General features: G+C 36.5%; 1 protein-coding gene across 2 annotated transcripts; it reads left to right on the forward strand.

Moving 5' to 3' along the window:
• The first annotated feature begins 9438 nt into the window (after window positions 1-9438).
• LOC105213527 (uncharacterized) lies at window positions 9439-14019 on the forward strand. 2 transcript variants are annotated; one of them, XR_008470767.1, is made up of 3 exons: window positions 9439-12048; window positions 12189-12295; window positions 13805-14019. XR_008470767.1 is itself a non-coding variant. In XM_011186416.3 (2 exons), the coding sequence occupies exon 1, from the start codon at window positions 10689-10691 to the stop codon at window positions 12036-12038; it is 1350 nt and encodes a 449-aa protein (XP_011184718.1). In that variant the 5' UTR covers window positions 9439-10688; the 3' UTR covers window positions 12039-12048; window positions 13805-14019. The 2 variants fall into 2 exon arrangements, 1 of the variants encoding a protein (XP_011184718.1); XM_011186416.3 differs by lacking the exon at window positions 12189-12295.
• Window positions 14020-15194: the final 1175 nt, after the last annotated feature.

The raw sequence follows: 15194 nt of genomic DNA on the forward strand, positions 1-15194 counted from the left end.
TCTAATAAAAAAATGTTGACATTTTATTTATAGCGCAGCTTTAATTGAAAATAATATCGCTGTTAACACTTTTATGTAATTCTTTTTATTAAAAATAAATAAATAAAATAAAAAATAAAATAAAAATAAATATAAATAATAAATAATAAATAAAATTAATATTATAATATTAAAAAATAAATACATAAAATTGTATTGTTGCTAGTAAAAATATTTTCTAACAAAATTATTGTGAACCAATTGAGTACTCATGTACGTGTAAGTAAACACAATAGTTTAATACTCAGAAGTAGAGCAAACCTCAGATTTTTGTTTTTAACCACTTTGACAATAGCCACTAATAACTTGCTCAGTTTTCCCGCAGGGCAATCAAACACTTGCACACATACTCATATGAGCATGAGCACGCAAAACTATATATTGACCGGGCAATTATTTCTGTTATTGTTGGGGTGCACACAAACACAAGCGCACACAAACGAGTTGTGTCCATTAAATTTTGATTCGCATGCTCAAAGTTGTTTCTATATATTTTTTATTTTCCGTTTTCGATTTAATTTTTTCACACGCTACAACATGCTACACGTACTCGGCGAGCAATACAATACGTGTACCATGGCGTATACGCGACATTCATATTCATATGTGTAATTTTGAAAACACTCATACGCCCTGTATTACATGCAAAGCTTTTACGCAGGTAAGCAGCAAAACTCTATTACTTCATATGCGCATACACATATATGTATGTACATGTGTATGTATGTTTGTACGTTTGTATGCGTTCATTTGATTAATAATTTGCGTACAAACAAGCATCGCTGTGTTCGTTCTTTTATGACGAAAAGCAATTTTACGTGCTCGAATTTTTGCGCATTTCTCCTCTCTATTTTTTCAGCAGTTAATGATTTTCACGTATTTTCTATTAACCTTAGTGGCCTGCTGTGTCACTGCACTCGTTCAATTTACAAACGTTTTTATGTATTTTTTCACGTTTTTTGTTGTATTTTTTCATGTCGAGAAGTTTGTTGTGTGTTTCTTTTGCTGGCTTTATCTCTTGCTTGATTACACACTTTTAATACTTCCGCCACGCAGTTTTGCACTTGCCTTTTTTTGCCTTACATTACACTTTATTCCCTTCAATGTCACTTTTATTTGCACATTTTTATTGCTTTGACTTTGTAAATATTTTATATACTAGCTACTCATATGCTGCAGAGTGCTGAGTGTATGTACATATGTGAGCTTAAAGACACTTGCTTATGCCTATATATACTCATATACATATATATATGTATATTATATTGAATATCGCGTTGCTATATATAGCGTGACATGTGCATGGCATATAATAATACATAAGCAGGGGTATATATATACTATATGCTTGCACACAAACACACACACACACACTCGGTTAGGCATTAGCATGTGAATGTGTGTCTGTTTGTATGCTGCTCGTTCTTTAGTCCTTCAAATAATAATACAACTCTTTCGCTTCCTACACGCTTTCGCAGAGATATTATCGCACAATGTTCGAGCGCAGCGCAAAAATAATTCAGCCAACGCCAGACACTGCTTTTACCACTTTATTACTATATTATGTATTCTTATTCGCTTCGCATGCTCCTACTCACACCTGATTCTGCAATATATATATTATATATAGAATATTCAATTTGATAGCTCCCTTTTAGCGGAGTATCACGTACTTTACTGTTTAAAATTCTTTTTTTTATTATTTTTTAACATTTTCCATTTGCTTTTATACTCCGTTTTTTACTGTATTTAATACAATTCCATTTTTGCCAATTCCCTCGTTGCGACCTGATTATATACTATATATACTCGCGTACGATACACTGTACAATGTCTTCAGGTCGTGGTAGCGTTTAAGTGCAAAACCTTTTGCCACACACACTACGACGGTCGGTGGCCATTTCAACGGACCACACCATACAACCACGGACGCTCGAAAAAAACCGGAATGTACAAATGGCTGACTGGCTGATTAAACTCTTCACAGTAAGGACTAACGCGCGACTAGAACGAGGCACCTACGAAACACTGCATAATCGCTGTGACACTAGCCCAGGCTGAGGTATTCGAAGAGAACGTTAGCGGAGCTTATGACTGGCAGAGCGCAATTGAGTGCGTGAATAGAGCTTTGATTGAAGCAAGTGAGTGTGGTTGAAAACTGCATGGGAGCACAATTAATTTAATGAGAAGTTTGTGGAAACTAATGAGCGCTATCAAGAAATGCTCTCTTGAGTAATTAATATGCTTTATAGAGAGCCACTGTCAAACTATTAAACAAATGTCAAAACTCTAAACAAATGTCAAACTGACAGTTATAAACGAAATGTTAAACTTTATACAAAGCATAAATTAAATCTTAAAAATATTGCGTGAGTCAAAAATTCAAATGTCATGCCATATATAAAATTTGGTTCAATGTGTTATGGACATCAGTCAATTTAAACAAACTAATTTCAAATCAGCTTTTATTTATTTTTACAAAATTTGACATTTCTTAACCGTTATTTGCTCTCTAATAATTACTCTATCACTTTATATGGAACATTAACAGTTTAATATGTCAAAATATTATGCTCCCTATAGCCATCGTTTGTGCTCCTCGCCTTCCACTTTACTATAATAGCTTTTAGTTAAACTCATTTACTTATTCTTACTCTCACAGCACTGAGTATCTCTCACACAAACCTTAACTTTGAAATCCAGCTGTCAAAACAAACATTTCCATTCATTGATATTTGTTTACATTTTCTAGTTGTCTTAAACGCTCTCAACATTATGTGTCAAAGTTGACATTTTCATTCATTGTTGTCCGTTCTTTTCGCTCTCATTCGTATTAATCACACTTCTTAGCTCCCTCAGTTGGAATTTTGATATAAAAAGAGCACCGTTTTTTTTCATAAACCTACTTATTGACAATTTGTGGAGAAAATGTGTTTCTCAGCGCCTCTCCATTTAGGCACATTTAGCATAAGCTTTCTTTATACAATGTACGTCATCATGTGTGACCCAACCTAAGCCTGGTCAACATGAAATGGTGAGAGAATGGTTTACTTAACTGTTTACTTTAATCTCCATTACCAATAACAAATTTTTTACAACAAATAATGGAGCTGATCATATTTCAGTATTGATTTTTAATATTTGTAAATTTAATAAAAATAAATTAAACATTATTTCTAAAAGTTCATAATTATAATTATATATACATTGAGTTCATAACGGGATGTATTTATAACTTTTTGAAACATTAATGAGGCCTAAAGTAGTTCTAGGAAAGGGATTTGATCTTAAGACTTTGCTTTAACAATTTGTTAGCATAGAGTTATGAGCATTTTAACTCATCTAAATAGTACGGTTCATTCATTTTACGCTCACGATATAGATACTGTATTAATATTGGTTCACCATATATAGACTATAACTTACTTCTTCTAGATTCGACCCATCCGTAAGCAAAACAAATATTACCAAAGAGGCTACGAACTCTGACCTATACCTTCGCGCATAATAAACCAACCTACTCAAACGCCATACCATGTAGTTGTAGTTAATGTTGAAAAACTTCCAACTACTCCAAATGACTCATTGATTGCTTGTGCAAGATACGAAAGCACTAAATAAAGAAAATAAGCAAAAACAGTTATTGGACGATGACGTAAAATTGTGCAAAAGGACAAGCCGCGCCAAACATTCATACACTCTCTTCAATACACACTCTATTTACGCTCTCAATCTCTTGAGAAAAACTCTCTCGCTGGGAAATGATACTCCTAGCTTTACTTTTATTGGCCAACAAAACTTTGCTCTCATATTATTGCTCACGCTCTCTCTCACTCTCCATTTATGTTGGCTCTCAAATGTCCATCCAACTTCACATTCCATTACACACGCCTTTCGCAGGCAGGCAGGCTGGCAAGCCTCAACATCAAATGGGTGAAACCAAGTGACAGCGCAATGTGGATGGCATTCCGTTTTGGTCGACACATTTGGGGAAAAGGACCTCTCCGAAATGGTGGAAAACAAGTGTCAGTCTGCTCGTTGCGCACCAGTCATGTTGTACGCTCTTCGAACGTGGAAAAGAAAATTCTCGTTCACCGTGTGACACTAAATATTTCAATATTATTGATATTTCTGGCTTGAGAAGTGTATATTGAAGCTAACTAAAATTATTTATTGCACTGCATTGCAGCTGCGTATGGAATTGGAATTAATTAATGTACGGTGTGTTGTGAAGTGCAGTGTAGTTTACAATAACAAAAATGGCTATGAAATATGTGGCTGAAGTGATTTCATAATAACAACTTGAGCGTCGAAAGGAGGCCATCAAGCAAAAAAAAAAAGTGGCAGAGCACATGTACCTGCACATAAGTACTAGATACTAGTTCGAGTGTATAATAAAAAATATATATCCGATGGACTGCAGTTGAAAAACGATTTGTAAACAGAGTAAGCATTCGAAAGAGGAAAGTGCGGTTGGAGGGAAATTCGGAGGCCACACAGAAGCAGGTTAGTGCACTTGAGCCAATGCAATGACGTAGAAATAAGATGCAATTTCGTGCTATAAATAACGATGCACAATAAACGGCGAAAGGCAAGGGCTTAGTAGCAAGGATTAGGTGCACAATTCACCCTATTTATACAATTTAACAAAAGTCGATTCAAATATTTAGTGAATTTTAATATTTTTAACATAACGTGTGTCATTTATTGGTGGCTCTAGAAAGCTTTTGGTTAAAAAACGACTGCTTGAAGTGAAAAGTTTTTATTTTGTGATATATTTTTTTTATTTATTAATTTTTGTCATGGTAACCGTCATAATAATATCCTTAGAATCCATCCGCTGTAAAAGGCTTTTATGGTTAATAAGAGCTGCACCAAGAAATAGCGCACCGTTTGGCGACGTGGAATAAGGTGAATAAGTAAATAAAGTTTATCATAATACTAGAGCAGTGGAAGCTAATAAATATAATTTCAAGAGATGAAATAAGAAGTTTATCATTTGATTTCTTCGAAATTAATATTCGGTTGAACTCAATGCAGTGCGTTAGTCATACATTTCCCAACTCTACTGGTTAACGAAGCATTCGAAGTTCAGCATACGCCGTGGATCACCCTCGCTAATAAACTAGTGCATGAACGATATGCTGTTTTTATCTTCTTATCTTAATAATATTCTGTATTTAAACAAAATCTCATTTGATTACTATTTTATTATTTCCAATGTCTTATATTTTGGCTGATTGCAAATATCTTATATAAATAATTCTTCTGTACGTGTGTTAGTCATTGAACTCCTCCTAAATGGCTGAACCGATATGAATGCAATTTTTGTGTGTCTTCAGGTGGATTCGAGAATGCTTGGTAGTCGAGATACGGTCCAATTTAACTATGCATTTAACTAATTTTCCTTTATACATTTTTTTGTGCTTTATATTTGTCAACAATATATGGTATAATTGTAACTGTATAGTAACTGCCTAAAGGTATATAAAAAAATTTTGTGGGAAAATTTTTTTGAGAAATGTTTTATAATCATATGTCGCTACTGTCGGTGTACCAAATCGTCAATCCAATTAAATATATAGTACATCCAATTATTAATTATGTGTTTCATTTCATACTTTTTTTAATATCCCAATAGCTTGAAATATCATGCAGTACGTCCGCCCTATCCGCTAGTTACTTATTAAATATAAAATGTCTGCGTAAAATACGATGTTTATATTTGTCCCTGTTAAATGGAGTACTGTCGTTGGTGTTAAATGTCGAAGCAATCAAAATTTTTTCAACTTCATACATCTTCAAAGTTTTATGTTTAGGTAGGCTTATAAACAGAACCCTTCCTCATTGATCAAATGTGACTCACTTGGACGGCGATGCCGGTAAATGTGACTAATGAAACTATACATAATAGGCGTATAGGTATACTATGTTAGTGCGTACTACTACCATAAAGTAGTCAATTTTCAATTATAAAATCGTTCATGGGCGTCTTGCAATATTTGGCATCGCTACCTCAATATGCATGATCAAGGAAGATGTAAGGGATAAGTATTGAGAAATATCTACATTCCTTGCAGCACACAATGGAAGGAGCCTTCAACGATATGAAAATCATAATTATATTCCAATCTCCAGCAAAGTTCGGTGTAATGTTTAATATAGTTCGCCAAAATGGAGAATGGGAAGTTCGTTGCTCTAGTGATGGTGCTGAAAGTCAGTATGTACGAAGCAATATTAATGGAGTGAAAGATATTACCGTTGAGAGTATCCTGCGGTGATATTAACAATCATGCTTATCTCCTACTATAGCAAGGTTTACATTCAGTAATTTAGAGAACATGGATGTAGCTTATTGCACATTAAAGGCACAAAGAATACTCAACAGAAATTATGGAGTAAGACTAAAAGAGTTCTTATTGACGTATATGTAAAGATAAAAGCTGTTTTAATTTACATTATTTAGTAGTTAGTGATTTTTCATAAGTGGCAAGATGATTAAAGCATATAAGAGCCAAGGGACTATTTATCGAATAAAAGTCACGTATACCAAAAACAGTTACATTTACAGTTCTTTTTCCGAAAAAGAAAATGTGTAAGCCACATTTCTGTATATGATTGCACATGGTGGAATCAAAAAATAACGGGAATCGTAAAATTTCATTGGTTTGGTGAGTTCAATTCTAATTTTTTTTTTCATTTGATCGCTTATTTTGTCTGTAGCAACCGCTAAGTTTAGACGTGTTTTTAATAGCTTGGCGATTTGCGTTTGTTAGAACTTCACACTTTATTGCTTCTTCGTGAATTATGTCCAAAAATAATACGATAACGATACCACAGCCTCCATATTCGCCAGACATGACTCCGAGTGACATTTTACTATTTTCAAAACAAAAGGGAATCTTAAAGTTCCGTCCTTTTACAAGCATCCTAGAAATCACTGAAAGAGCCAAAAGCGGCGGTTCTAAGATGCTATGTCATAAGTGCATAACATCGAATTGGGATTATTTTGAAGGCGATAACGTTAATGTGGAGGAATAAATTTAAAAAACAAAATTGCCATTATTTTTTGAACACACCTCGTAGATGAATGGGTTCAAAATAAACAAGCTTACTCAAAGCATTTTTTAGTGAAAATTTTCAATATAAAATGTAGAAAAAAATTGAGACAATGAGTTTTTCAAGCATCCCGACCGAATAGGCTATATGTATGTATGTTATTGGCGTTCAACCGTTTAGCCGGTTATAGCCGAATCGATGAGAGCGCGCCACTCTTCTCTTTCCTTTGCAGTTCGGCGCCAGTTGGAGATTCCAAATGTAACCAGGTCCCTCCAACGGAGTGGAGGCCTTCCCCTTCCTCGGCTTCCTCCGGCGGGTACTGCATCGAACACTTTCAGGGCTGGAGTGTTTTTGTCCATTCGGACAACATGACCTAGCCAGCGTAGCCGCTGTCTTTTTATTCGCTGAAATATGTCAATGTCGTCGTATAACTCGTACAGCCCATCGTTCCATCGTCTGCGGTAAAATTTTCCTCTCGAAAACTCCTAGTGTCGTCTCATCTGATGTTGACATCGTCCAAGCTTCTGCACCATAAAGCAGGACGGGTTTGATTTTGGTTCGTCGAGAGAGGACTTTACTGTTCAATTGCCTACTCAGTCCAAAGTAGCACCTGTTGGCAATAGTGATTCTGCGCTGGATTTCGAGGCTGGCATTGTTGGTGTTGTTAATGCTGGTTCCCAGGTATACGAAATTATCTACGACTTCGAAGTTATGACTGTCAACAGTGACGTGGGAGCCAAGACGCGAGTGCGCTGACTGTTTGCTTGATGACATGAGATATTTCGTCTTGTCCGCATTCACCTCCAGACCCATTCGCTTCGCCTCCTTATCCATGCGGGAAAAAGCAGAACAAACGGCGCGGTTGTTGCTTCCGATGATATCAATATCATCGGCGTACGCCAGGTGCTGTACACTCTTGTAGAAGATTGTACCTTCTCTATTTAGCTCTGCAGCTCGTGTTATTTTTTCCAACATCAAGTTAAAGAAGTCGCACGATAGTGAGTCACCTTGTCTGAAACCTCCCTTGGTATCAAACGGCTCGGAAAGGTCCTTCCCAATCATGACGGAGCTTTTGGTGTTGCTCAACGTCAGTTTACATAGTCGTAATAGTTTTGCGGGGATATAAAGAAAGCAAATATCTAAGAGCAGAATCTCAGTTAAAATAGTTAGCCTCAAGGGCGACGTTAGCTAAGTGGGGAAAAATAATATTCGCAAAACCAGAAACTACAAAATAAATCGCTTGTAGAGCAACAAACTAGCTGCTCATACCATAATTGAGACTGGAGCTTTTTATCTCTTGTTAGGCATCTCAACCGACCAATTCGCCAATTAAATATTACCAAAACAGCATACAACGCGTCGAATGAATTTATATGCTAAATAGCAATCACGCGACTCTTTTATGACGACCCGTTTTCTAGGTTCACCGCTAGATCGATAACTACCTACCAGCTAAGGAAGCTCATTAGCATGATTAACAAGTAAGACTGGTAAGACTGGTACTGCAAGTACAACCGCCATAGTTTTATGGAACTTAGTTTATAAAATATAAATTCATGTCAATAGCAACAACAACATAATTGAGTTCAATATTAATTCAACAAATACGTGTACAACCCATAAAGCGCAAAGCACAAAGCACAATTGTCGAAAAAGAACAAAGCACGATTTGTACACGCGTGTTGTTGTAATGTGTGCGTCGACCCAATAAAAACACACCCCAGAAACACATATGAAGTCGAATGGGAAAACGACAGCAGAGGCTAGCAATTCAGCATATGACGAATAAAGAGTACACAAGGCGGGCGAGGCAAAGGACTGTCCGACTATATTGCCAAATGTCATGCAATGCCGGGGCGAAAGTTGCGAAAGTGGCAAAAAAGCAAAAGTAGCTGTGAACAACAGACAAGCAGCGCCAAGTTGGCCATAAACTGAATGGGGGGAAAGTAAGCGGCACAGTGAGTGAGGTCGAGCGGCGACGGCGAAATGGGCAAACTGCCATCAGCGTGAAGAATGTCAGGACCAAAACTGCTGTCGCATAATGAACAAAATAACTCGAGAAAATTATAATAAATAAAACAAAAACAAAAACAAAAACATTTGACATCGATTTTTTTCCAACTGCTTTGCTCCAGCATGTGGAGCGCATGCGCATGCGTGATAGCTTTGCGTTTTTGTAATTGTTTCTGCTTCTACCAAAGCTTTCACAGCACTTTCAGCACCAATTTATGTTCCATGTGTGGCAGTGTGAGTGTGTGTATGTGTGTTTGCGTGCGCTCACAGATTCTCCGAAATCTCAGCTCTCCCAGCAGTTTACGATGATTACTTTTCCACTTTTGGCTTTGGCGTATAGGCATTGTCTCGGGTTGCCGTTTAGACATTTCGCAATACACACAACATACTCATATTGCCCGTGGTCGGAACGGTGCAACGGACGAGAGTATACGAAAAAATATAAAAATTGTTTAATAGTTCAACTGAAAAGCAAAAACTAAAATCTAATTAATACCAAAACAATAAAGAATTATAAGCCATTAACTGTATGTGTGTAGGTGACATCGATCAATCTATAAGTGAAATCTAATATTTAGGAAGAATATGGCGTGTCATTGAGAGTCGACATACGACGCGGTGTGGAGTAATGTGCCAGCAGCAGGACACGCTTCGGTGCAGCTGTACCAAGTGCTTGAGGCGCTAGCCAGTCCGTGGTGCCGTGCGATTTGAGGTTCAGCATTTGACCTCCATTTTACAATATTGAATTGCTGGTTAGGCGACACAGCTGTGTGTGTGTTTGTGCGTAATTTCATTGTGACCAAGTCACCACAATCCTTCTAAATACTTTCATACACCGTGGATGTGTATGTGTGTGGCCATTATTGACATTATTAGCCACAAAAAAATTTAGTGCTCAATCAAAATTTATGACAGACAAGACCAGGAAAAACGGTAAATTTAACGTGCACGAAGCCTAAAATAACCAACAGCTACGCCAACCAACTAACTGCCCGAAAGCGGAAAAATCAATATTAGCAACATTTTCCCGAACAGCACATAGACAATATGCGCGTGATTAAACGTGAAAAAAAGTAAAAAAATCCAGTGAAAGTGTGTGTTAAAGTGCAGAAAAGCGCAGAAAAGCGCAAAAATACAAGAAATTATATAATTTCAAAGAAAATTTTTAGCGCAGCGTAGGCGCGGTTTTGACGGTACCACACTCTGTGCGCGTTCATGTATGTGTGCGTGCTGATGTGTGTATGTGTGTCTGGGTCAGCCATATGCTACAATCGATTTACATGGCAGAGCAGCAATAACACAAATTCATTGAGGCGCTCATTTCACTAAAGCAACAACAAATAAACAACAACATCTATGCATACATACACAAACTACAGTGGGTTCCACACAGCGACGACGCCTACGCGAACTGACAACGACGAGTAGTTGGGAGAAACTTCCAGTTAAAGTAAACTGAAAACAGTCAAAAGCAGCTAAGTGTAAATAAAAAAATACAAAAACCAAACAACAACAAAACAACAACCAATTTAACTGCCAGCGCTTAACAGTCGCACACCGCCGCAACCGCCACCACAATGGGTAAGAAGAAGGTGCCGAGTGAGGACCTCATTGTGCCGCCACAGGATCAGCGCATTTGTGGCACAATTTGCGTGTGCCAAATGACACTCGTGCTGAGCTCGGTGGCGCTGGTCTATCTAACGGTCGCCATTTACATGCCGTCGACGCGCGCCTTCAAGAGCGGCATCGATCCAACGCCCGTCATGTGCACCACCACGCGCGCCGTCAACAAGGACAACTGTGAGTGGGGCTCGTGCGGTGAGTGGTGCTTGAGTAAGACATCGGGCGCCTGCATACAAATCTATGTAAATTTGCGTACCAACGGCACGAATCTCACCTTTCAGAATTGTACGAATTCGGCGAATAAGACATGCTATGGCATCGATCAGGACCGCGCCGATAAGGCGCGCTGCATAAATGATGAGTGCAAAAATTTGACGGGTACATTTAATTGCACCGAAGGTCAATGCTTGAATATAACCGATGCGTTCGAGTGTGTCTTCAAGAATAGCGATTCGCCGGTGAAGTGTTCGGGCAGACGGGGGAAAATCAATTGTATGGACATAAACGGTTTGTTTTCGTGTAATCGCGGCACGTGCCGCAAAATACGCACACCCTACAATTGTGACCGACGTTGCGTTGACATACCGACACGCAATAAGAATGTGGTGGTGTTGAGTGGTGATAAAGTGTATTTGTCGCAGTGTCAAAATGCCATCAATGCAGAGACTAAAGAAGAAGTGTGGAATGAATCCGCGGATAATGTGGTGATGGCATCATGCTACTTCATAAAGAACACATCGGATCGCGTGGAGGCTTTGGATTGCATTAACGGCTCGACGTTGGAACACAATATGCTCACGGATCTAACCAATTTCACATATTTGAGTCATCTGCACATATCGGTTTCGGTGCCGACGCCGGAAATAGCACCGCCCGACTTTGATTTGACCATTTCAAATGAGTCGAAGCTCATGATCAATCTGGAGGGTTGTGTCAACACGCTGATGGATGAGTGCAAGGAGTTCTTGAAGGATTTCGGCCGTGATGGCAGCGATCACAATGCACGTGCGCGTTTCCCTTGCTTCTACTCGCCATCGAAGAAGGAAATAGTCGTGGCACGCTTCGACTTAGAGGTCACCTATCGGCAGTTTGTCATCGCCTCAGTTGTGCCGTCGGTGTTGTTTGTGGTGTCCTGTCTGGTCTTGCTGCTCTGCCAGAAGACCGTCTATGTGGGTGATGATGCGAAAATGCGTTTCAAGGGTTGTGTGGACACGGATACGATATTGGCGAAAAATAATATTGGCTCACAAACTAATTTGGGCGATACTGGTGGAGGCGGTGGTGACGACGTAATGGCACTATGAGATCCGTCACGTAAGCATGCGTATCCATTGTTGCACTTATTTAATGCGCTTTATGCGCCACAAACCAGTTACCGATCACAATTTATGTTTACTCAAATTTGTTCAGCTTAAATCGATATGTAAATTGTAATGCTTATTTTACACTTGCAGCATACTTTCAGCTACATCAACGTGGATTGAGACCTGAAAGTTCGAATATTTATCCACATTTTTGAACATTTGTGCTGTTGTTTATGTCTGTAAGCGTCGTTTATGATGTATGTAGGTTCGCTATGACCTTTTGTGAATAACGGCATTTAATTGTAGAAACAACGCATACATTCAAACATATTTAGTTGAATTGCATTTAGCTTTGTGTGAAAGCTTAGAGCTTTTGCGACGTAAAAAATCATACGTGAAATCATGTGTGAAAGCTTAGAGCTTTTACGAAGTAAAAAAGCATACTTTTATATATAACCGTAATAGAATATATTCAAATTTTTCTTGTAAACCTGTATTTTTAGCTTTTTACAAAAGTTTAGAGTATTTATCCAGTTTAAATACAAAATGATATATTTCCCATGTATGTAGTACTCATATCCGTACATTAAAATAAAGTCTTCTCTTACTATCGATATAATGGAGATTTTGTATAAAATTGTAATTTAATTTCTGTTCTATTACTCGTGTATTTTGAAGTATACATTTGTACAAAAATCTGTAGTAGTAGATGTAGAATCGGATGTTCTACATATTCATCGTAATATTGAAAGTTTTGTGAAAGCTTCGGTTGTTATTTAAAGCTTTCAGCTTCTGCAGGCCCTACTTAATTTTCCAGCTACATATTCTTTAAAAATACACATCAACATAATTAGTGAAAGCTTCGGCTGTCATTTGGAGCTTTCATAGTGAATATATTCACGATATTTAGAAGTCTTAGTAAATGTCAGCAGTTTAATTCTTGTTTTCCATGAAGTATATAATCAAGTCAAAATTATAAACTTTTCTTTTACTGGGAGTTCATAGTAGACATTTCAAGACAAAACTATCCTATTCTAGTTTAAAGATATAAGTTTCTCAACAAATGAATTTTTCTTTTGCCTCTAGGAAATCATAGTTAAGCTAGTGTTTTTTATGATCGCTGGAAAAAATCAATGATACTCTCGACAATTTTTTTTTCAACTAAGCGAGTGCTGTATAAGACTCTAATGAGTCCAGAAAGTTGTTTATACTCCATGCAATCCTATTATACAATTTGACCGATTACTGCACGATTAGTCTGATGTTGAGGTTGAAACACCTCTGGACATTTCGTTGAAATATAATTCTCCTTCGTTGCAGGAAGTGTGGTATTACAAAGACTGCTTGAAAGAGTTTAATTGTAATTTAAATCTCCGATCAACCTCAACTAATCTAACCAAATTTCTATCATTTTTTTAGAATTCCTTATATTTAGTTCCTCAGCGCACTGTAACCAGTTACCATATTGTACCTTGCTGATACTACTGTATATCGATTTGAAATTACTTGAAAAATATGTAAAACTAGTTTTTTTTTTTTGAAATTTGTTTATAGTTTTTGTTAAATAATTTTTGAAAATCTCCATCTCTAGTAATGTATAGTGTTTTTATATACAAACTTTGTACTCTTCAAGTTGAAATTCAAGTGCAGCTTAAAACATTCACTTAGTTAGCTGTCAAATGTAATAACATTTTTCTTATTTTGAATTTCAATATCGCTTTTCTATTCTTCTTTTCATTAAAATTGTGACTTTCTCAATCTTCTAGGCATTCCTCTGCTCCAAGAAGACAGTCCCGTACATCAGGCCGGCGTGTTTGCCATGCAATAAGGGCAGCAGACAGTCCAGCAGTAATAACAACAATAACAACAAAAGTTGTACAAAACCACACTCACTTCACCAACTCAAATCAAAAAGAAACCAAGAAAATTTTACATCAAAAACAAAATATTTTAATCAGCCCAAAAATTATAAAAAAAACAATTCAAATTCAATGCAATTTCACTCCCCGCAAAATGCGCTTGCAAGCAACGAAAATCTTAAATTAAATTAGTAGAAATGACAAAAATATTAATTATGTACTACAAGAAATCCACAAAGAGCAAATAATTTCTGCAAATTACAATCAATTGAAAACACAACAAAAATAAAACCCAAAAAAATTAAAAATAAAATTTTTGAAAATATGCTCGAAGGCAACAAAAATGCTGTATTTTAAATTAATATTTATGCACACCAAAGAATTAAGTAATACAACAACAACTGAAGGGACACAAAGGTCTTGAAAAAGTTATTCATTCAGACAATATTAGATTTACAAAAACAAAAATTAAAAAAAAAGATGTTTAAAAAAACTTACAGAAATTAATTCAACTAATTTTGTAAGTACACAATTCAATGTTGTAAACCCAAGCAAAAAAGCAGAAACAAGAAAACAAACAGATTCCACTTATGTTTATGGCTTATAGAAAATATTTACAACAACAACGCAAACAAATTTTGTGTTACGCCATTTGAATTAAATGTATATTAGTTAGTTAAAGATCTATATTCAAGCGCTTATTGCACTAATTTCGTACAAACGGGCACTCAGACACACACAAATATCTTACCACAGTTACTCACAAACACACACAAAAAATTCACACTTTATACACCAACAACAACTCACTTGTTATGGAAAGTCAAACGGTTTGGAGGGATGCGTGATCAAGCAAATAAATATTCAAGCAAATTTTGGTACAAACAAAAACAAAATATATAAAAATTTAACAATAACCTACAAAGAGACGACCAAACAAAAACAAAACGTACGATAAACTAAAAGTAGCAAAAGATAAATATAAATAAAACAAAAGCCTAATCGACTTGGACTGGATATAGTAAAAGACAAATAGACACGAAAAAGAAATTAGTTAAATTACCGTTCAAATTAGTATGGACCGTATTTAGTAAATATCGAATATAAAATTAAAAGAAATTAACTTAGTAATAGTACAGAAACAAGTATCACATAGAATTAAAGTTTAGAAATCACCGACGTGTTACGAGACTCCAAAAACTTGGACAAACTGCAAAACAACACTGTTTCTAGTACTTCAACAACACCAAACCAATAACCGAACATACAATTAGCGACCGTTAGTAGCGCACGAACA

The sequence above is a fragment of the Zeugodacus cucurbitae genome, chromosome 4 (assembly GCF_028554725.1).
Source record: "Zeugodacus cucurbitae isolate PBARC_wt_2022May chromosome 4, idZeuCucr1.2, whole genome shotgun sequence".
In the NCBI taxonomy this organism is placed as follows: domain Eukaryota; kingdom Metazoa; phylum Arthropoda; class Insecta; order Diptera; family Tephritidae; genus Zeugodacus; species Zeugodacus cucurbitae.